At 43.7% G+C, this 24,532-nt stretch overlaps 1 protein-coding gene across 1 annotated transcript in view; it reads left to right on the top strand.

Moving 5' to 3' along the window:
• GYS1 (glycogen synthase 1) overlaps positions 1 to 24,532 on the top strand; it is a 95,476-nt gene that overhangs the window by 31,725 nt on the left and 39,219 nt on the right. Inside the window, exon 2 of the mRNA XM_040325737.1 lies at positions 1,513 to 1,694. Coding sequence (XP_040181671.1) covers positions 1,513 to 1,694 — 182 coding nt within the window. The remainder of the gene's footprint in view (positions 1 to 1,512; positions 1,695 to 24,532) is intronic.

Consider the following 24,532-nt stretch of genomic DNA (forward strand, 5'->3'; position numbering starts at 1 on the left):
GGGTAGATTGCGGGCAGGACGTCGGATCCCCCCCCCCCCCACCCCCGTTGTGTTCTGGGAAACACTCGGCTCCCAGAACACAGCGTGAACCAGTCAGCACGGCGCAGCGCTACTCGCGCATGCTCCGTAGGGAACTGGGCAGTGAAGCCGGAGCGCTTCACTTCCTGGTTCCCTCACTGAGGATGGCGGTGGGGGCAACAGAGTGACGAGCGATCGCTCGTCCTCTGCTGTGGACAGCCCTGGACTCCAGGACAGGTAAGTGTCCTAATATTAAAAGTCAGCAGCTGCAGTATTTGTAGCTGCTGGCTTTTAATTTTTTTTTTCAGGGGACATCTGCTTTAAAGCACAACTACAGGCAAGAACTTGTTTTTTTTTTTTTTTTTCCCCCATCTTTCCCTCCCATCCAACCTCTCTGCCCTATTTTGTGTCCTGAGATGACCCCTCTGCTGGCCAGGCAATAGGAATTATCCATGTCGTGCAGGCAGTTATGTGGACCCAGAAGGAACCACCCAGGAACTAAACAGAATGGAGAAGGACCCATCGTTGGATGATCTTGTAACTGCTGCTTAATTTAGGTGGAACTAAACCCCTCCATCTTTTGTAGCCAAGGAAGCTGCCATCTTGCCGTGGTGCTGCACATGTGATCAGTTACAGCATGACTGTTTAAATGAGAGCTAATAGAAGCAGCTCTAACATTTATCATTCAAGCAGTGCCTTGAATTTAAAGTGGAATACATTTTTTTTTTTTTTTTTTTTTTTTAACCTAGTGATCAATTATAGACTATGGGATATGAGATGTTGGTACCAGTGATAATTTAGATAAATATATACCAATATTTCTGTCTGCAAAATTTTTTAATAAAAAAATTGATTAGGTTATTATCAGTTCCCAGATGCTCTAGCACTTATGTTTTGTTAAAAAGATGTACAAAGATGGTGAAATACAGAATAGTTTTTCTTCTTTTCTAGAGGATAGACTAAACCCCTTTTTTTTTTTTTCTTTTTTCTTTTTTTTTAAAGGCTGCATCTATTTTATAGTATCCTGGGACATTCGGAAAGCAAATGCTTCTGATTTTATTATGAGCACTCCATTGTAATTTTCCAATGATTTGTATTGAAAATATGTTTGTCATACAATAAGTTTCTTAATAACACAAGTACCATTTCAACCACCGTGGTTTGTTGCAGGCTGGCTGGTAAGTGAGCTGGGAATTTTCTTTTTTTGACTCGTTGCAGACTTGTCTGTAAAGTGTTGTCCTCGGAAGTCATTGCCGGTCATTATAATCCTGGCTGTACCATCTAGCGAGTCACTGGGCCAGAATAAACAAGCAGCCTGTTTTCTGGCCAATGGGTGGGAAATGGGTAAAGCATATGGGTGACTGGCTCCCTCATCCTGATGGATTTCTTTTAACCCCTTTATTTTATTAATCCTAATTTATGCTCAGATTGCTTGTATTTCTGGCTGTTTTGACTGAATAAATTGATGTCATTACATTTTTAATTTTTTTCCAGTTGGAGGAATTTATACGGTTATACAGACCAAAGCCAAGATCACCACAGATGAATGGGGAGAAAACTACTTCTTGATTGGCCCCTACTTTGAGCACAATGTGCGGACTCAGGTTGAGTTGATTGAGCCACCAAATCCTGCCATCAAGCGAACAATGGATTCCATGAATAGTAAAGGATGCAAGGTGAGGGTTAAATGTTTAAAATGCACCTGTATGTAGTTGAAGGACAAAGTAAAGGGTTTACTAGACAAACTACCCCTTTACTGTTGATACTTATGTTTCACTGGATCCTTCACTGTCTTTTTTGCCTAGCATAATTTTTGTGTAAGCTCCTAGATGACTCTGGGTCGAAGCTTAAAAAAAGGAAAGTAAATATCGGAAGCGGAGAGGTAAGCTATATGTATAATCAGTTACTTTGACCTGAATGGAAAATGTTCAGGTTCATATTAAAGCGGAGTTCCAGCCTTTTTTAATGTTTGTTAAAAGTCAGCAGCTACAAAAAGTGCAGGGCACTTGCTGTGCACTGTGATTGGTCAGGCGATCGCCTGGGACCTGTCATGTGTCCCAGGCGATCACCTACAGGTAGGGGCTGCTGTAGGCCTTATGACGTATCACCTAGGCGGTCCCTGGGTGGGACAGGAAGTCCCACTTCTCCTGAAGCCCCCCCCCAACAAAAAAATTACATGCCAAATGTGGCATGTAAGAGGGCAAGGAGTGGATTAAGCGAAAGTTCCACTTTTGGGTGGAACTCCGCTTTAAAATGTTTTTTGGAGAAAGAGCTAGGCACTTTCCAGGTACTGGTTAGTGGTTTAAGCCTCTGTTCAGTTTTGTGTTTTAGGCTCCATGCACACTAGGCTTAAAAAAAAACGCCGGTTACCTTGGCAGAACAAAAACGCTCATATAGAGAATTTTTGTACACAATTTCGGAGAGTTTTTAGTATTTTTATTTTTTTTCTGCCAGAAAGCTCCAATCAGAAACGCAAACCAGAAGGGTTGCCTCTAAACGCTGAGTTTAAAATATGTCTCTGATCGTCCTAATGTGCATGAACACATAGGGGAACATTGAGCTGCTTCTAGGGGAAAAACACAAAACTGTAAAAGCAAAGATTTTTAAGCCATTGTGCATGGAGACAAACACGCATTACCACTGTAACGTAACAGATTTTTGCTTGAAACTAAGCCAACGATGCATCAAGCAGGTCTTTTTTTTTTTCCAATGTACCAGTCTCAACACACCTGAAACGTGCAGATAGAATTGGAGCCCATTAAGCCAAGTTCCCACTTGTGTGATGTTAGACATTGCATGTGATTGGCACTGCTGCACAGATTGTATGGCTGAATTCTCATTGCATTCGCACCAAAATGGTGCAGGACCCTTTTTTGGTCTGCACTGGAAGCAGATTGCATGGGTGAGAGTTTTTCTGAGACCAGAAGAACTGGATGTAAGCAGAGGTGCTGCAGTAGTTGCATTGTAGACACCAATAACAGGTATGCATTTTTACTCTGTTCATTTTCAGAATTAGGTCAGCAATGCTCCCCACATACTTTCATGACAGGTTTAACCCCTGTTGTTATTCTTGTCTGGAGAACCTATTTGTTGTAGTTTAAAGTTTTATTGCATCTCTGTCCCTAGCCAACACACCTAGAAACCCACTGACTGACACAGTCCATACCATGTGGACACAATCGGTACCATACTGACACAGCCAGAAACATGCCCACTGATGCACTGGAGCTTTACTAAAACTGGTGCACTTGGAATCTGGTGCAGCTGTGCATGTTAGCCAATCAGTTTCTAATTTTAACTTGTTCCATTGAGCTCTGGCAATAATACCTGATAACTGATTTTTTATTTTTATTTTATGCAGAGTTGCACCGGAGTTTTCACTCTCCAGCTTTAGTAAATGGCCCCCACAGTCAGTACTGTGCTGACACTACCAGAAACATGTCCACAGTGACAGTCTGCACTGTATCAAAACTAGATACCCATATTCCTAATGATAGATACAAAGATGACACCTAGGTTGTTGCAAAATAGTTGGCATATACATTTTTGCTGCAACAAGAAATAGAACTACCCCTGACACAGAAATGCATTGGTACTGACAGTTTCTTGGAGCAACCCTCCCATTGGCACTGTGTGCAGTGAATGAACTCATTGCACATCAGAGTAGGTGGTGACAGGCAGCAATCTGCATTATTAGTACCTGTGCTTTGCTAATGGTTCCCAAATATATATTTGGGAGGGGATGTTGGAAACATTGGGGCCTTTTGAGTCTAGAAGCAGGGAGGGCAAATGATTTTAAACTAGTGACCTGGGCAGTTGCCCATCTATCCCCCCCCCCCCACACATCCCCACACCATCACTACCATCACCTACCCCACCAACATTTCCTGCAAAATGTAATTTTGTGGAAAAACACATTTCAATACATTAATTTTTTTTTTTTTTTTTTTTTTTCTGTTATACAGTGCCAATTTGATATTTATTAATCATTTGTTTTGACTTTTTGGCGGGGGCACTTTAATAAGCTTGTTGTGAAAAAGGCCCACCTCTTCAAGATCTTTAAAGGGCACATATTGCAGTTGGTGGAACATCAGTAGCGTAATCTTATATGGTTACGTTGACAAATTTTCATTAGCTGGTTCAGCTGGATACCATTTTCTGTGAGTTTGTTGTCGCTAACATTGAGGACATGTAGATTTCGAAGCTGCCCTATAGATTCTGGGAGTTTCTCAATCTGATTGCTATGCAGGTCCAACACGCGAAGATCTTGAAATTTCTGTATCCACTTAGGCACATTCTTTATAAAATTCCCACTGAGATCCAGCTCTACCACATCCAACAGCTTCAACAAGCATTGAGGAAAGACGGAAATCCCCCTCTTGGATAGATCCAGCCTTTTCTTGCCATGAATTGTAATCTGCATGGCTTTCTTAGCAGCTTTAAGGGATATTCCTTTACCCCCGTGGGCACATTTTCTGTTTGGCATTGTCCTCTCCAGGAAAGCAGAACTCGATGTTTCAATTTTATTTTTAGTGGGCTGGGCAGCAGGGGTAATCTCTCCAATGGAACCCCCAACCAGTGTCTTGTTCGTTGATACTCGCATACTGAAGTCTCTCTTTCTGTTAATAGATTTTATTAATCATATGGAATCATTTGGTTAATCAAAAGTATCACACACCACCCCCCCCCCCCCCCCCCCTCCAGACTCCCCCTTTTTTTCTTACCTGAGCACGATCCGATCCAGCGATGTGCTTGAGCGCAGCTCCTGCCGCTCTCATTAAACAGATTGATAGCAGCAGGAGTCATTGGCTCCTGCTGCGGTCAATCAAAAGCTGTGACACAGGAGCGGGGGATGTGGCCGAATCCCCCTATTATGTCAATCCGCGCAGCAGGTGGACTTATGAGAGCCCGCACAGTTGCCCTCATGAAAAGTGGCTTTCTGTGGGGGCACCCAAAGTGGAGGGGCCTGGAGTGTCAGTGGAGGGACCTCTGAAGAAGAGGATCGGGGCTGCTATGTGCATAACTATTGCATGTTTTGTTGGGTGTTTTTTTTTTTTCTTTCATTGAAAATGTTCAAACACTTTAGAGCTTATCGCCTTACAGACCATAAAGATTTTCTTTAAAGAATATTCATATATAGTGGGGCTATGACTCCTTATATAGGGTACTAAACAGGCAAATCTCCAGGAAACGGGTGATGGCCATTCTAAGTCCTGAAACAGAGAGCAGAAATTGCAATTTGGAGAGTCTTTAACTCCTTTTGGGTCCTCTGCTGCTTTTCCCTTCAGTTATTGCAATTTTTTTTTTTCATTTTGGGCTTTAGGGCATCCTCTTGAGAATCTACTGTCCTAGGGGTTGACCTGTTTGGTTCTTATGGTTCTGGTTACATGATCACTTTACTGGCTTAAAGGAAAGACCTTATGGTTTTAACGTTGGTCCGCCCCAAACTGATCTTTCAGTTTTTGGTAGTTGCTGGAAAGGTAAACCACATGACCGTGTCCAATTTGTCAGGGCATCCAGTGGCATAGCGTGGGTTGTCAGCACCTAGGGCAAGGCAAGTAATTTGCGCCCCCTAACCTGTGGACTTTTAGCACTTCTAAGTCCCATCCACTAGTACAGTATTCAATCCCTTATGGTACAGTTACAGAAAGAGAGGGGAGACTCACTATGGTACTACAAATCACAGCAAATTCCTCAGCTTAGCATACGCAGCATGAGGAAATGTCCACCACTGGGTCACTGGAGCCTGTAATGCCCTGTACACACGACCGGTTTTCCTGACATGCCAAAACCCGACGTTTTTCCCGACGCGATTCCTCTCAAGCCTGTTTTGCATACACACGTTCAGTCAAACGCTCGACCAAAGCGCGGTGACGTCCAACGGCACTATAAAGGGGACGTTCCATTCAAATGGCGCCACCCTTTGGGTTGCTTTTGCTGATCCTCGTGTTAGTAAAAGTTTGGTGAGAGACGATTTGCGCTTTTTTTAGTCTTTGTGCTTTTCAGTCTGTTACAGCGTGACGAATGTGCCATCTCCTTTACAAACGCTAGTTTTACCAGAACGAGCGCTCCCGTCTCATACTTGATTCTGAGCGTGCGTGTTTTTTCCCCTCTGAAAAGCATACACACGAGTGGTTTTCGCGACGAGAAAAAGACTGACTGGAAACATGACTCTTTTTTTTCTTTATCGTACATCACGGGACACAGAGCAGCATAGCCATTACATATGGGTTATATAGTGTACCTTCAGGTGATGGACACTGGCACTCTCCGACAGGAAGTTCCCTCCCTATATAACCCCCACCCATAGTGGGAGTACCTCAGTTTTTTCGCCAGTGTCTTAGGTGTTGGTGCACGTTGAAGGTTGTGCCTGCAGTTTGTCCTTGGGACCAGGGCCAGCCGACCGGATCCGTCCAAGGTGCTTCATAGCCAAAGTGGACGGTACCCGGGCCCCAATTCGTGGATGGGGTTTTGCCTATAATGCCTCTCCTTGGAGGGCTGGACTCTGGGTTCCAGGACTGGGTTTTTTAACCTATGAATACCTGCTGCCAGTAGTGCTGTATAGGTCCAGGTGTGTGGTGTTCCTGACTTGGACCCCGGTCCCTGAAGGTCTATGACCATACCCACGGTGAAGGGGGAAGATTGGGCCTCTTGCATGAGCAATACCCTGCAGCGTGGAAAGGTAAGCGGGGGGCCTACGGAACTTGGTTTGTCAGTGGGCTCCCCACAGGGGACTCTGGGGAAAAGCCTTTTTTATGCCTCTGTGCATGGGCTAAAAGAGAAACCACAAAGTCTGCATGACTGGATGGCTCAAACACCCATGTATACTGTTCCTCTGGCTGGGCTAATAGACTGCTGCTGCTGCTACAAGGTGTTTTGCTCCATGAAATGTAAAAGGGAGCATGTCAGGTTTAAATTACTTACTTCCTGATGTCTGTGTGTCTCCAGCAGCTCCCGGGCTCCTCTCCCCACATGGATTCTGCTTCCTGAAAGCGGCGTCGGGACCGCGCGCGTGCGCGCGCGCGCACTGTTATAGGCGCCGACGCTGCGTGGAGGGGCGGGGGACGCCCAGGGAGTTCCCTCCCCTCTGTACATCAGAGGGAAAAACTCTATTTAGCCTGTCAGTTTGCTGAAGGCTGTGAAGGGACACGGAGCAGCGATGCTGAGCTGAGCAGGATAGGTTTGCCTATGTTATGCTGACACAGTGACACCTAGTGGCCGTTTTTTTGTACACACCTTGCTAAAGAGCTGTTTAAGCTCATATTTTCTCTGAAAAGCCGGTGTACTAAGTAGCAGTCAGAGTACTTAGTATTTGGTACTCTCTTAGCCCAGCATTAAGGGAAGCAATATTAGGATATGATTAAGCCCTTGGGGCTCAATATTGCTATCTCTTGTTAGGTTTTGGGAAGTTTAGTTCTGTCTAACATTACCCTAGCCTAAATTTTTTTCCTCATTTATTTAAATGTGTGTTTTTCTCCAGCTATTACAGTTAGTTGTATATTAGCGGAGTATCTCAGATTTGTTATTATGGCTCCTAAGGGTGCAGGGAACGCTAAAAATGCTAAAGGTGTTAAAAAGCCGAAGGGTTCCCCATCGGGCTCGGAGGATATTTCCCAGAATCCACCTGCCCCTACTTCCCCGGAGGATCCGGAGGTTGCTGCCCTGGGTGAGCCATCGGGGTTGCTAGGTGCTATGGCGGGCCCTATTCAACCAACTCCTTCCTATGTCACGGAAGAGATGTTAGCCTCCACCTTGGGTGGATTTGAAAAGAGGATGGCCGCTCTTATTACGGCCTCTTTATCCGGGAAGAAGCGGGCTAGGTCCCCGTCTCCCAGGTTTGAATCTCCTGAGGAAGATGTCCTTTCCACTGAGGAATTGGAAGATACAGGAGACCAGGCTGAGGATCATCTGGACCATTTGGGTTCTGAAGATTCTACTATAGAAGAACCTTTTTCAGCTTCTCACGCAGAAAAATTGTGGGTTCAGTCCTTAACGGATATGGTGCGGTCAGCTTTTAAAATGCCTTTGCCTCAGCCTCTGGCCTCCGCTGTGTCCTCATTGGGCTCCCTAAAAGCGCCCCAAGCCAACCTGGTGTTCCCGGTCCATCCTTTGTTAAAGGACCTGATATTTCAGGACTGGGTTAAGCCAGACAGGATTTTTTTGCCTCCTAAAAGGTTCGCAGTTATGTACCCTTTAGAGGAGGAGTTTTCAAAAAAAATGGGCTGTCCCCACTGTTGACGCAGCCATATCATGTGTCAATAAAGCTTTAACATGTCCAGTGGACAATATTCACATGTTCAAAGATCCTGTGGATAAAAGGCTTGAGACCTTACTAAAGGCATCCTTTTCCACAGCGGGGGCAGTGGTCCAGCCAGCTGTAGCTGCCATTGGCGTCTGCCAGGCTTTAAAAGACCAGGCCAAGCAGGCCCTAAAGGACCTCCCGGCTCAACAGGCTCAGGACTTAGCCGATCTACCTAGAGCCTTATGTTTCGCGGTAGACGCTATCAAGGATTCAATCCAACAGGCGTCCCGCCTATCCCTGTATTTGGTCCACATGAGAAGATTACTTTGGTTAAAGAACTGGTCTGCAGAAACCCCCTGCAAAAAACTCCTTACAGGATTCTCCTTTCAAGGAGAGAGATTGTTTGGAGAAGATCTTGACAAATATATTCAAAAGATCTCTAGTGGTAAGAGCACCCTTTTACCGGTTAAGAAAAGGTTCCGAGGTCCCTCTTTTAAGCGCCCAACCTCTCCAGTTCCAGGGCCCTCATTCTCTAGGCAGTATCGACGGCCTCCTGGACGCGCAGCTGCAAACAGGCCCCAGGGGCAAGCTGCAGGGAACAAGAGACCGTGGAACCGTAAGCCGGTTAAGGCTGCCCCTAAGGCAGCCTTGTGAAGGGGCGCCCCCACTCTCTCGAGTGGGGGGAAGACTCCGGTTGTTCTCGGAGTTGTGGGGGGCCCAAGTTACCGACCAATGGGTTCTGTCCTCAGTAACTCAGGGGTACAAGCTGGAGTTTCGGGAGTTCCCCCCTCCTCACTTTCAAATGTCAAGACTTCCAGGCGACCCTCAGAGACAGGCATCGCTTCTGTCCGCCCTAGAGCGACTCCTATCTCAAGGAGTGATTATGGAAGTACCAGCAGGGGAGCAAGGACAAGGGTTTTACTCAAACCTCTTCGTTGTCCCGAAGCCAAACGGCGACGTCAGGCCTATTCTGGACCTAAAGTTATTAAACCGCTTTTTAAGAGTCCGGTCTTTTCGAATGGAGTCCATTCGTTCGGTGGTGGCCGCCCTCCAAGGAAAGGAGTTCTTGGCCTCCATCGATATAAAGGACGCATACCTGCACGTTCCGATTTTCCCAGGCCATTACAGGTATCTGCGTTTTGCCCTAAACTATCGGCATTATCAGTTCGTGGCTCTTCCGTTCGGACTAGCCACGGCCCCTCGGGTTTTTACGAAGATCCTGGCCCCCGTATTAGCCATCCTAAGGGAACAGGGCATTCTGATCATGGCCTACCTAGACGATCTTCTGGTAGTCGACCACTCAGCGGCCGGTCTAAATCGGGCAGTGTTGCTAGCAGTAAACTGCCTAGAGTCCCTGGGTTGGGTTCTAAACCGGGACAAATCGGCTTTACAGCCCACAAGAAGGTTGGAGTATCTAGGTCTGATTTTAGATACAAGACAACAACGGATCTTCCTGCCCCAGTCCAGAGTGGACTCGATAAGGGAGTTAATCCACATAGTCCTAAGCAGCACAAGGCCATCTATACGCCTCTGCATGCGCCTGTTGGGAAAGCTAGTGGCCACCTTCGAGGCAGTGCCCTATGCCCAGATCCATTCTCGGAGGCTACAGAGAGCAATTCTCACGGCCTGGGACAAAAGACTCCAGGCCTTGGATCTTCCCATTTCCCTTCCCTATGCGGTAAGGCAGAGCCTGTGTTGGTGGCTAGTCACAAAAAATCTTCTGAAGGGAAGATCGTTCAATCCCCCCTCATGGAGGATAGTAACCACGGACGCCAGCCTATCAGGTTGGGGTGCAGTCCTAGACGATTTAACCCTACAGGGGAAATGGTCAAGGGCAGAATCAGCCCTACCCATAAATGTCTTAGAGATCCGAGCAGCTCGGTTGGCTCTTTTGGGCTGGACGGAGGTTCTGCAGGGCTCCCCAGTAAGGGTACAATCCGACAATGCCACTGCCGTAGCTTATATAAACCACCAGGGTGGCACCAGGAGTCAGGCAGCCCAAAGGGAGGTAGATCGGATCTTTTCATGGGCAGAAGCCCATGTCCCCTGCATCTCGGCTATCTTTATCCCCGGGGTGGACAATTGGCAAGCGGACTTCCTCAGCCGCCAACAGATGTCCCCAGGGGAGTGGTCCCTCCATCCCGAAGTGTTCCAGGTCATTTGCCGGAAGTGGGGTACTCCGGAGGTGGACATTATGGCGTCCAGATTCAATGCCAAAGTAGCAAACTTTGTCTCTCGAACGAGGGATCCATTGGCCTGCGGGACAGATGCCTTGGTGTGTCCTTGGCATCAGTTTGCGCTAATCTATGCCTTCCCTCCAATACGGATGCTACCCCGTCTTCTTCACAGAATTCAAAGGGAACGCAAGCCAGCGATTCTAGTGGCCCCAGCGTGGCCCCGAAGACCTTGGTACTCCTTGATAAAAAGGATGACCGTAGAGGAGCCTTGGGTCCTCCCTCTACGTCCGGACCTCCTCTCACAAGGGCCATTCTACCACCCTGCCTTACAGGCCCTAAATTTAACGGCCTGGCGGCTGAGTCCCTGATTCTCAGAAACAGAGGCCTTTCAGGGCAGGTCGTTTCTACCCTTATAAACGCAAGAAAACCAGTTTCCAGGTTAATATACTATAGGGTGTGGAAGGCCTATATTACCTGGTGTGAAACCAGGAAATGGGATCCCCGCAAATATACTATTGGGAGAATCCTGGAGTTTTTACAGTTGGGAGTGGAAAAAGGTTTGGCGGTCGGCACAATCAAGGGGCAGGTGTCTGCCTTGTCGGTCTTCTTCCAGAGATCGTTGGCTGCCCATTCCTTAATGAAATCCTTTTTACAAGGTGTTATTCGGGTGAATCCCCCGATTAAAGCTCCCCTGTATCCTTGGGATCTAAATTTGGTTCTATCGGCCTTGCAAAGGCAGCCCTTTGAGCCCTTGTCCGTGATTCCTTTGGTCCTTTTGACTAGGAAACTAGTGTTTCTGGTGGCCATGGCATCCGCCAGAAGGGTGTCGGAGTTGGCAGCCTTGTCATGTAAGGCACCTTATTTATTATTGCATAAGGACAGGGTCGTTTTGCGGCCGCTTCCGTCCTTCCTGCCTAAGGTGGTATCAAATTTTCACCTTAATCAAGATGTGATTCTTCCATCATTTTTTCCAAAGCCTTCTTCTAAGGAAGAGAGGTTACTACATTCCTTGGATGTAGTTAGAGCTGTAAAGATTTACTTGGAAGCTACAGCCCAGATTCGTAAGACGGACGTCTTATTCATTCTGCCGGAAGGGCCCAAGAAGGGCCAGGCAGCGTCTAAGGCCACTATTGCTAAGTGGATTAGGCAGACGATTATTCAGGCCTATGGCCTGAAGGGGAAGAGTCCACCCTTATCGGTTAAGGCTCATTCCACTAGAGCTATAAGTGCCTCTTGGGCAGCGTATCACCAGGTCCCTATGGCTCAGGTCTGCAGGGCAGCAACCTGGTCATCTGTCCACACATTTGCAAAATTTTATCAAATGGACGTTAGGAGGAACGCTGATTCAGCCTTTGGGCAGGCGGTACTGCGGGCCGCAGTTTAATCTCTTCTTGTCCGGTGGCACCTCTTGTTTGTTTTTTTCTGGTTGTCTCCCTCCCCTCATGGAGCATTGCTTGGGGACATCCCATATGTAATGGCTATGCTGCTCTGTGTCCCGTGATGTACGATAAAGAAAAAGGGATTTTTATTAACAGCTTACCTGTAAAATCCTTTTCTTGTAGTACATCACGGGACACAGAGCTCCCACCCCTCTTATGGGGAATTTTGGGATGCATATTGCTTGCTACAAAACTGAGGTACTCCCACTATGGGTGGGGGTTATATAGGGAGGGAACTTCCTGTCGGAGAGTGCCAGTGTCCATCACCTGAAGGTACACTATATAACCCATATGTAATGGCTATGCTGCTCTGTGTCCCGTGATGTACTACAAGAAAAGGATTTTACAGGTAAGCTGTTAATAAAAATCCCTTTTTTTGTGGGCGGTTTTCTCGTCGGGGAAAACTGCTATGGAGCAATACACCCAACCGGTTTTCCCGAACCAATCTAAAAAATGGCAGTTTTCCCGTCTGGAAAACCGGTCGTGTGTACGAGGCATTAGCCTTTCTCCAGTCCCACGCTCCCTGCCACACACCACCTTCCTTTCAGCTGCTTTCTCTAGCCGCCTCCACCTCCTCCTTCTCTTTCTATACTGTCATCTGTCCTCTAGCACCAGATGCTATCCTCTGCCCATCCAGGCAGTCCTAACAACTAATATTTTGACAGCGACAGAACTTGGTTCTATCAGCTGTCCCCCGATGGCGGCCCTGAATGTAATAAAGTACGTGGTCGGCTGGGCCATCAAACTAATTTCTGCACTCCTCTAAATGTTGCGCCGGGGGTGACTGAACCGTCTGTCCACCCCAACGCTGTGACCTTTTGGAAGCCAGTGGCTGACCTGGCTCTACCTTTTGACTAAAAGATCACTTTTGTTTGCTCGGACCTTTTTAATGGGTCACTGCAAACTGCAGTCACTGTATAAGGGCCCTTTCCCACGTACGGATCCCATGAGTATCCGTACCTTTCTCATCCGCTTGCTTAGCAGGGATCGCTCGTCGATCCCCACTGAGCCGGCAGATGACAGGGCGGTCCCTGCACACTGTGCAGGGACCGCCCTGTCAGATCTCTGCTCTCTTCTATGGGGGGATCGGATGAACACGGACCCGTCTGTCTGTGTTGACCCGATCCGCAAACGGATGGAAAAATAGGATTTTCCTCCGTCTGCAGAATCGGACCATAGCGGGGACCGGTGAGTTTGGGTGTCAGCGGGTGATCTGCTGACATCTCTGCAATCCCATAGGGATACATGTATGTCCATATTTCACCCAAAAACGGATGGATGAGATACGGACATACTGTCAGTACGTGTAAAAGGGTTCTTATGGCTGTTAAAAATTCTGTTTTCTGTAGTTAGGTACTTTTAAAATGATTGGTTACAGAGGTTTGATGTACTTTCCTTGTCAATATATCTTTATTTGAGTGATAAAGCATTATACAGGTACAATAAAGTGAAATAGTTACAAAAAGAAGAAACTCCTTAACAAATGAATATAGTAATTGTGCATTACACGATGGACTACTTATTGTCCACATAGTAGAGTGTACAAGAACAGTAATGACTGGTTTTCTAATTGCCTAGAGTCGCTATGCATTGTCACAATTATCTAGTGCGATCTAAGCTGATTCTAGGACCGTATCTTGCTCTACAATCCGTTCATGCAAAACACTGGAAGTTTCAACGATATCCAACCTTTTAACAGTACTTGATTGAACAAGCATAATAAAGCCTAAAATAAATTACTGAAAAGAGGGGAAGAAGGGGAAAACGGGAAGGAAGGGGTCAGAGGAGGGGGGTCTGCAGGAGCAATCCGGGCACCGTTTTTGTTGGATAATATGCGCAAAAGGATGTTAACTTGGCTGGGCTACCATGGTTGTAGAACAGGTTTGATGTACTTTCCATCTAGTCATAGTGCTGCCTTCTTAAACCAAACCTATACTTTGGCCACGTGTTTTACAAAAGCAAAGCAGTTTTAATGTGCTAAAATAAAAGATAAAATAAAAGTATAACCACTTTAGTAATAACCTCCAATTAAATTAGTATATGTGTCCCATTTTGGCTTCTCTGCAAGCCATTACTACTGTGGTGGTGCCTTTAATATAAGCAGATCTATTCATTTCACAGATATAGCAAGTAGATTATGCGCAAAAAAGTTTATCAGAGCATTGTTATAGGAGGCAGCATAGTCAATCTAAAAAGTTGAAATCAGTAAAAAATTCCAGCTGTTTGGGGTGGTGATGGGGGATGTGCGGGTATGTTAGGATGGGAGTATGCACACAGGGCTGCCGTCAATAAGGAACAGAAACCATCTTCCAATCTAGCAAACAAACAGGCGCCTCTCTCCTTGTTTGTATTCATTTCACAGAGGTTGGCTTCCCTCCTGAACAGTGTTTATGGGTTTCCTTGCTTGCAGTGACATAATTGTGTCTAAGCATGGCACCACCGTGGAGATGATGCAAAACAGGATGGCTTGATCCTCTTATTTGTACAACATTAGTCTCTCTTAGCCTGAGATCTGCTTTGCATCACATCGTGTGAGCTGTACGCCACGGTACTTTAAAAATCATTAACGTTTATTTTAACTTTAGTATGGGGGCAAATATTGCGTAGAAAAACAATATTTGATATGATAAATTTGATTTGATAAAAATATTAATTAAAAAATACTTCTATATGACGTAAGGTTTATTCACCCAGATTGCTAAATAAGGCCCATAGTAGAAAAATGGATGCGATGGCAGGTTGGCTTTCTTAACAATGAGTAGCTGTGGGCACATACCCAAAATAACTTGAACCTACGAATGCCGAAGGTCAGTTAGGTCTTACTATTGCTGGTCTGTATTTGTCCTGCCCTTTGAGGCAAAATGTCCTGTCCTGTGACATTGGCTAAAAACATTTCTCCGTTCAGTCCTCTGGTGTCTACTCCTCCCCCCTCTGTCTGTGAGGTCAGAAGCACATGTTTGAGGGCTAAATTTAGTGTTTCTCAGCCATGACCTGGTGTTGTTCAGGGATTCTGTTACTGCACATCGGAAAGGTCATCTAAAAATTCCAGGAGCCTGGTTGTGTTGGGCCTTAGATTCCAGGACAAGAGCACAGAGCTAGGCTGGGAAATGGGGACTTTTATCATCCTGGCAGCTGCAATAGAAGAGACTAGTGACAAGGTGACCGTGTGGAGGTTAGTAGGTCACAATGGTAGCTTGTCTTTTTTCCCTCCCCCTTAAAGAGGTCCGCAGTGGTTTGAGTCTGATCATTTAGAAAGTTACCCTCATTGTGCATATTGACTGTCGTCCAAAATGGCAAAAAAGATTCTCAGGCTAGTTTATAATAACATTATACAGGATTTAAATAGCGGCAACAGTTTCCACAAAATTTACAAAATAAAGTGAGGCAAGCAAAACGGCAACAATGCAATTGAATGGAAGAATAAATGTAAAGCTGTCAAAAATCATGGGAGCACCTTCCGAGGTGCTGGAATTTATAGTTCACCAACAGGGAAGCATATCGCTCAAGCAGTGCAAAGCCCTTCTTATACTTTTAAGATGAGCTCTGCCAAGCTAGATCGTTTAATACATGGGGTACAATGGGAGCAGTGCAAGGCATTGCCCATTTCAGGTAAGGCTAGTGATTAATAAGGACTTTTTTTTTTAGATTGTGACAGGCTGTTGTGTGGGTAAGTAAATGGATATACAGATTAAAACAGAGGGCCTCCCTGGCCCCCACGGTGGTGGAATGCCAGAGCCCAGTTGCAAGTGTGACCCTTGCAACCCTGGTAGTTCCACCACTGGCGCCAGTTTTTATTTTTGGTTTATTTGTTTAACTCTTTTTTTTTTTTTTTTTTTAGGACCCCCCCTAAAACTAGACCTAATGTCTAAATAGACCCCTGATGTTTCACTTGAGGCAGAGAAAGGGACTGAGGACAGATTCATTAGTGCCTTTCTCTGCAGGCTCAGCTGCACAGACTGAATGAACAGGAAAAGCTTTGTACAGAGTTTCCCATTCCTTCATAACCTGAGGCATAATAAGCACAAGAATAGAGTCGGTGGTACCGATCACTGATTTTTTATTTTTATTTTTTTATTAAGCCTAGGAAGGATCTGATAAATGACACATATCGGCTCCTTCCCCGCTCTTCATCTTATTGGATCCCCCCCAATGCAGCCTGCAGTAGGTGGGAGGGGAAAACCCAGCAGCAAATTGAAGGGGGGACCAGGAGAGCACACACAGGAGCCCCAGCGCAGCAGGACAGCAATAGGGATGCGGCAGGAGCGACATGTGGAGGAACGGATGTCCTCCATTTCCCTCCTATATGCTGCCTCCCTCCTATACAGGGGGGTTGCATCGGCCCCCTGAAGCAATTAATCACCCCTGTACATGTGCCCTTGGATTGAAAGGAAACATGTTCTGGTCTGAATATGAAATCGTATTTTTATTTTCCTTTTAAGAACTGTCTGAAAAATTAGGAATTTTTATTTTGGAAAGTTGATGGGGCTTTTACAAAATTAGGCATACTGTTCTTTATGCACATTTAGAAGAGCTATACGTTAGCCTGATAATGAAAAATGTTTTAAATGCAAGATGTTTAAGTATCACATCAGCCGCTGCTGTCAGAGCATTTATAATAGGCTAGGTGTATACACAGGGAGGTTTTTTTTTTTTTTTTTTTTACCTTTCCAACCACTTTAATGATCAAAGAGAGGCTTTATAAGTACTGAAGGAACGCTTCTTGTATGTCCTAAATATAGTGTAGTGGTTATGGTGAATGGCTTTAGTGTGGGCTCAGCAATTCAGCTATTCAGTATTTCCACACATTTTCTGCAGGAAATGCATTTTCTAGTTCTTTTTATTCCGTACGTTTTTTGGTTCTATGTAACTTCTGCATACTTTCAGCTATTAAGACCTTTCAGCTAATGATAGGACTTCTTTAACTTTTTTTTTCTACTATTTATACTTTTTAAAATATTAAGCTTTTAGACACTTTTTTTTAAACATTTGAAGTCAATGAGAGCATGCTTCAAATCCTTAAAATTTTCTCTGCTACCAAAAGTTTCAGCTCCTTCATACTTTCTTTTTTTTTTTTTAATTTTCCTTTTTATTTCGTTTCTTTTCCAAGAAAAAAAAGCAAGAAAGTGATACAGGAAACATAAGAAGAGGACTAAGCATAGTCCTATACATCAACATATGTATGGAAATTATATTTATTCTCTCTCTTCAACTCTATTTACTATTCATAATATCTGTATCACTACTAGTTTCAATCCATTCCTCTATAATAGACCAAATACTTTCTACTTCTAAACTAAATTTCAGACTACCCGAGTATTCCATCTCCCACTAAGTATCCATTTATTCTTTATCTAAAGTACTAATTCCCTCCTTATTCCCGCAGCACTTCCTTCCTCATTTTATCCCCCCTTTCCCTCCCCCCTTATCCCTACCTCTAGACCCCCTTCTTCCCCCATTCCCCTCCTCCAGCCGTCTATCCTCAGGCCGGAGAGAAGAATTAGGAGAAGAGAAGAGAAAAAAAAAATTCTTAATAAGACAATACAATACACCCCTCCCCTCCTCCGCTGTCCTCCAACCGTGCGCAAAATGTTCTCTCTCCTATTTTCCTTCTTTCTTCCATCTACTACCCTTTATCTTATTCTCCTATTAGCTTTTTACCTTCCTCCGACTGTAAAAATAATTCCCAAGGTGCCCATATCATTTTAATTTGCTGTTTCTTATCTATTGTTTTTGGGAGGAGTTTCTCCATTATCCCTATTTTCCTTACTTTTTTCAGCCACATAGATATTGGAGGTGCCTCGGGGTCTTTCCATTTTGTTGCAATGCAACTTTTCGCCGCATTTATCAAATGACACATCATTGATCCCTTATATCTCACCGGATATATTTCAGCATGATGTAGTAGAAAAAACGATGGGTCATCTGGAATATGATATTCCGTAAATTCTTGTGTAATTCTCCGTACTGTTTCCCAGAATTGTTGTATTATTGGACATCCCCAAAATGTATGTAGCATTGTCCCTTTCTCCCCACAGCCTCTCCAACATCTATCTGACATTTCAGGAAAAAATGTGTTTAAACGCGCTGGCGTATAGTACCATCTTGTTAATATTTTATAATTTAATTCTTGTATTTTCGTGCATCTTGAAGAATTTAATGCTAAATTTATAATATTTTGGCTTTGTATTGGGGAAAAAACTTGGCCTAAATCTCTCTCCCATTTTACTAGGCTCGACATTCTAAAGTCTTCTGGTGGTGCAGTCAATAATATATACATTTTAGAGACCATATGGGCTAGTGGTTCCTTTCCTCCACAGTACTCCTCAAACTTTGTGAGTGCCCGTTTATACTTTTCTGCACCATCCAGAGTCTCCAGAAAGTGTCGTACCTGTCGCGCTTGCCATATCGGTATCTCACCGCTCCCTCCCCTTTGTGCTATTTCTCCTATTGTCATCCACCCCCTTTCACCCAGAAAGTGGGAGGCTTGAAATCTACCCTTTTCTTTTAATTTCTTGAGTATATGGGATTCCAAACCAGGCTGGAATTCTGGATTTCCTATTATTGGGTAGAGGGGGGAATTATTCGTTGAGAAATTCGGATTATGACATATTTTATTTCCAATCCATAAAGTTGGTCCTATCGTTGGGTGAGTTTTAACTGTAAGGGGTAACGCAGAATAGCACCATATTGCCCTATCTAACGGTACTGGGCACATTTGTTGCTCTATAGTGATCCACAATTTATAATCCCCATGTCTACTCCAATCTGCTATCCTTCCCAACTGGACTGCGTGATAGTACTTTAACATATCCGGTGCTGATATCCCTCCCACCTTCTTGGGTAGGATCAATAATTTCCTACCGATCCTGGGCCTTTTACTCCCCCATATAAATTTTGTAAATAATGCCCGAATTTGATTGAAGTACGACATGGGGATCTGAATTGGTAGAGCTTGAAAAAGATATAAAAACTTTGGCACTACACTCATTTTCAAAATATTAGATCTCCCAAACCAAGAGTGCATCCCTCTACTCCATCCATCTAACATTGTTCTAATTGTACCCAATAATGGTTTAAAATTTAGTTCAAAAGTATCCTTTAAATCTGGTGGCATTTGAGTGCCCAAGTAATTCAATGCCCTCGTCGTCCACTTAAACTTAAAACTAAATTCCAAACCATTCTTAATCGACCCTGGCAGAGCGACCCCCATTGCTTCAGATTTATTATAATTTATTTTAAAGTTTGACATCCTCCCGTAGAGTTCTACTTCTTTCATTAAATTTGGAAGGGATATCTGTGGTTTTGTTAGGGAGAAGAGCATGTCATCTGCGTAAGCCGATACTTTATGTTCCCTCCCTCCCAATTGAATACCCACTATATCTCTGTTCTGTCGAATCTTGTTTAATAATGGTTCTAATGTCAATGCAAATAATAAAGGCGACAGGGGGCAGCCCTGCCTAGTACCATTTGTGATTGCTAGAGGCTCAGAGTACACCCCATTCACTTTTACCAAAGCTCTGGGTCCCGCATACACCCCCTCTATCCACTGAGCCATCCGCTCTCCTAATCCCATTTGTTTTACTGTTCCCAACATAAATTCCCAATTCACTCGATCGAATGCCTTCTCTGCATCTGAGTTCAAGAAAACACTCGATATCTTCTTTTCTTTTACTTGGTTTATTAAGTTTAACACTTTAATAGTACTATCCCTTGCTTCTCTATTTGGGATGAACCCGACCTGATCCAAATGTACCAGTTTAGATAGATAGGGCTGTATACGTGATGCCAAGATCTTTGTCAGAATTTTAATATCTACATTTATTAATGATATTGGTCTATAACTAGTGCATGCCCCTGGATCCTTCCCTTCTTTTGGGATAATCGTAATATGTGCTAGTAACGTCTCCGGGGGTAACATTCTTATTTGTCCTACTGTATTAAACAATTTAGTCATATGGGTCCCTAATAGTGTACTAAAGCTTTTATAATATTGTATGGTGAACCCATCTGGGCCTGGGGCTTTACCATGCTTTATTGTTTTCATTATTGATTGTACTTCCTCCAGAGTAATTGGTTTTCCCAAATCCCTTCGCTCTGGAGGTGTTAATCTAGTCAGACCTGCTGAGGATATATATTTCTCCACAGCCCCAGAGGGGTTCTCCTTCCCTTGAAGGTTATATAACGCGGCGTAGTATTTCCTAAATTCTTGTGCTATTTCTTTTGAAAGGTGGAGTTTTTTATCTTCTTTGGTTTTAATAAATGGGATATATGACCGTGACTGTAATTTTTTCAATTTTTTTGCTAGTAACTTCCCACATTTATCACCTGAATCGTATGTCATCTTCTCTGCATATTGTAAAACCGCTTCAGCCTTATATCTAAGGAGATCCGCTACCTGTCTTCTTAAATGTGTTAATTCAATTCCTATACCCATTTCTGTCTTTTTTTTATGTTGTATCTCCAATCTCTGTATCTTTTCTAATAATTCTTTTATTTGTTTTTCTCTAGCTTTCTTAACTCGGGAACCATGTTTAATTAAAACCCCTCGAATCACTGATTTATGGGCTTCCCAAACTATACCCGGATCACTTTCTTCATTATCATTTGTCTGGAAATACCATGTTATTTCTTTTTTTACATCTTCAATTATATCAGGATTCTGTAGTAGGCTCTCATTTAATTTCCACCTCCGCTCTGACGTCTGAGTTCCCTCTCCCCATGTTATTTCCATTGTTACCGGGGCGTGATCTGTCCAAGTTATATTCCCAATTGAAATGTCCTTTATTAAGTGTAAACACTGATGAGGTATCAGAAAGAGATCTATTCTTGAATATATTTGATGTGGGGTTGAAAAATATGAAAAGTCTTGTGATGTGGGGTTGAAAAATATGAAAGTCCTTCATACTTTCACCTACAGACACCAAACAAACTTTTTAAAATATTCACAAAAAAATCAGCTATCTGGCTATACCAGTTTGATATCTTTTACAGTTTTTGTGAAAAACCTGTTTAAGTTTTTAGTGATCTTTTCAGGAAATGTTAGCAATTAAACAGAGTGTCTATGGGGCTGGTTAGAGTGGATGATGTCATCGCTACAGCACAGAGTTTTAAAAAAATTATCTTTATAGAGAAGGAACAAATTGCTCTCACGCCCACAAGATCTACTTGTCATACACAATTTATACATCAACACGTAGATATTTTTGTCTAGTTTCAGGCAATGTACTCAGTTTTGTGATACACCTTTTACTTTTGGCTGGTTGAGCTTCCAAATGACAAGAGTTCTACACTTTCTTCCATTGAATGTATAAAAAATTTCCGATTTTGTTTTTTTTTCAGCGAAACTCACAAAGAACTTATTTTTTTAAATCGCTGATATGCCCACATTTTTAAGTTTATCAACATAAATGTTGTTATACAGAAACATTCACAAAGGCCATGTGTCTCTAACGGTGAAGTCGCGATAGCATGTACTGTTGTGGATTTATTAAGGCTTGTTTGAAGAGTTCTCAAAATCATTAGGTGTTAGGATTAATGATCAAAGAGAGGCTTTATAAGTACTGAAGGAACACTGCTTGTATGTCCTAAAGATAGTGTAGTGGTTATGGTGAATGGCTTTAGTGTGGGCTTATCAATTCAGCTATTCAGCATTCCCACGCATTTTCTGCAGGAAATGCATTTTCTAGTTACACTTTGAACATCGCCCTTTCCTTAATTAAATAGGCCTAATTTTATGTTTGTTGTGCTTGGTACTAACCATTTTGAGACCTCCCATGGATTGTTGAGATTCCTGAAACATTACAGGCTACAGAGCTCCAGCAGCTGCTTCCGCCATCTGATTCAATCCTAGGAGTTTTTCTCAGGCTCCCACGTGCTTTACAATCCACTATACTGCAGTCCATTTTAGTGTTCCTTCATTCAATCCTCTTTTTCGAAGTATCGAGTATGCTTCTAGATCAGGTCTGGTTTATATACTAATAAAAAGCATGCAACCTTTTTTAGTAATGTACAGTATGTTTTTAAAAATACATTTTAAATAAATCAAAGCATAAACCTGAACACACAATTACAACCAGCATAAACAAATTATATTTAATATTCCCAAATAGCCAAAGGAACACTGTAGTGTTGAAAACTCCTATAAATATAGAAACACCTAAAGTTAATATTGGGCATGAGACAAACTGCCCTAGGTTCATTTTGAGTATTGTCCAGAGAACTTAAAAAATCTATCCATCCATCCCAGATCCTTAAAGTGAAACTACACTACATGTGAGCACCTCAAACCAAAAATGCAATTTAATTCATTTTTAATATTCAAGCAAACTTACCCATGCTTCCATGTCTCTATGCTGTTTTTTTGCTGAGAAATTACTTTGAACCCCCCCCAGAATTTCTGTCTTTCCTGTCTATTTACTAATGCTTTTGTAGTCGGGGTAACAAATTCCATTCCATTGGAGTGTGAGACAATCATGGGTCCAACAAATGCTTCTGAGGTGATGGGAGGGAGGCAAGAGCCTAAGTGATTAACGCCACCATATATTGGAGGTCAACAAGTACAGTTGGAGTCATCCCATTGCTAGATAGGTATAGCCTACCGATTTTTAGGTCTTGTAACATTCAGGTATTGGTAGAAAAGTAGAGTGGAAGAAGCAGTGGAAGAAAAGAGTAAGGCTAGGTTTCCACTCTTGCGACCCCCAAAGTCACACAATTTACAGTGCGACTTTGCAATGCAATTTTTGATGTCATGTGAGCGTGAGAACAAGTCGCTCCGAAGTCGGAACAAAGTAGTGCAAACATTTTTTTTGGAGTCGCACCATTGAAATCCATAGATTTTGACTTCACATGTGTCAAGTCGCACAACAACTCGCAGTAGTGGAGACCAAGCCTTATTTCTCGTAGTTTTTAACGTTGTGAAAAACGGTCATGTGTACGCTTTTAACGAGGGGGAAAAAACGTGCATGCTCAGAAGCAAATTATGAGATGGGGAAATTGGCATAAGCAGCCCAAAGGGTGGCACCATTTGAATGGAACTTCCCCTTTATAGTGCCGTTGTACGTCACTGTGCTTTGCTCAAGCATTTTTTTTGTTCACGATCGTGTGTATGCAAGGCAGGCTTGAGAGGAATCCCGTCAAGAAAATCATATTTTTTTTTCCATGACGTGAATAACGGTTGTGTGCAGGGGTCAAGTCCTGGGGAAAAAAGTGTGGGAACTCCCACCCAGGGTCCACTCCCCCACCCAATAAAAAAAATGATGCGCTCATATGCATAATTACTAAACTGCAAGTTCTTTCTAAATCCCGCGATAACTCGTGGCAGACCTCCACAATGTCTCCTGGGAGCAATGACAAAAAGCTCCCAGGAGACATTGCGGCATTGAGGAAGTGACTGAATACCCGCACACTACCCGATGAATCCATATACAGGAAGCGGCCAGTAACATAAAGGATTACTAAGGTTCGGCTACCCCTGACAGTGACTCGAGCTGGGCATCGCCGGTTATTGAAGAATTGGCTCGGGCAGCTCGGCTGCTCTAGTCCTGCAAAGGGAGCTGAGTTCCTGCTGTGAAAAAAGTGCAGGAACTCCGTTCCTGCAGGACTTGAGCCCTGGTTGTGTGTATGCGGCATTAGAGTTAGAACAGTCAGAGACCAAACACCAAAATGATAAATTGTTTTGGTGTTGCATCAGTGAATTACAGTGGGAGGTGGGTGTATGTGGGCTATGGATCCCAGACTGCTTCAAACTGTTTAGCCATGTCTTGTAGAATGCTCGCCATCTTTTCATGTCATTATCCATGTTATCTATCTTTTAGCTGCAGTTGGAGAGACGCAGGGCTGCTTCCATGCACGAGCAATAGTGATCTTTTCTCAGAGTAAAATAAAATGTACTGATTTCTTTGTATATTTGGAAAGCTTACTCTGGCTCATGTTCAGCAAAGTGACCTGAGGCGATTTAGGGATAGCAGCCCCTGTAACATTTGAAAGATTTTATTAGAAAAAACTATTTTATACAGGGGCATGTCCCCCTGTATGCAACAGAGAGCCTAAGTGTCTGCAGCCTCTAAAGCATAGAGGGGAACGTGTCTGGGTAGATCTTCGCAAAGACGAATGGGTACATGACACCATTGTCTAATGGCTTTGACACTGGCTTCAAGTGCCCCCAGATTTTAGAGACAATTGCTCTACAATGAAGAGTGTCACTTAAAATGGTACCAGGATGGATTGAGATGGTAAATCTCTAACATAGAAAGCAGTTAAAACTTGACAGAGGTTCTAGCCCTTATGAGCTAAGAAAATAGGCTATAGATACACTTTTTAAGCTGCACTTGGTTCATTCAGGGTAAAGTAACAGGTTCACCTAGATAGCCATACTCTGCAGATGCCCCCCCTTACATAGGCTCCCCTGCCTCCCTGTTCAGCCATCGGGGCCTGGTGAATATCCTGTACTTCTAAATATTGGGTAGCTTAGGAATCTGATACCTTCTCAGACATATCAACATTCAGGGCCTGAGCAGCCAATCTCCAGTCCAGAGTACTGTAATGTGGTGATGGAAGGAGAGTCCTAAGCCCTATGTCAGTGGTTCTCAACCTTTCTAGTACCGTGACCCCTTGGTAAAATTTCCCAAGTTGTGGGGACCCCTAACGGTAAATTCTTC

The sequence above is a fragment of the Rana temporaria genome, chromosome 10 (assembly GCF_905171775.1).
Source record: "Rana temporaria chromosome 10, aRanTem1.1, whole genome shotgun sequence".
Classification (NCBI taxonomy): Eukaryota; Metazoa; Chordata; class Amphibia; order Anura; family Ranidae; genus Rana; species Rana temporaria.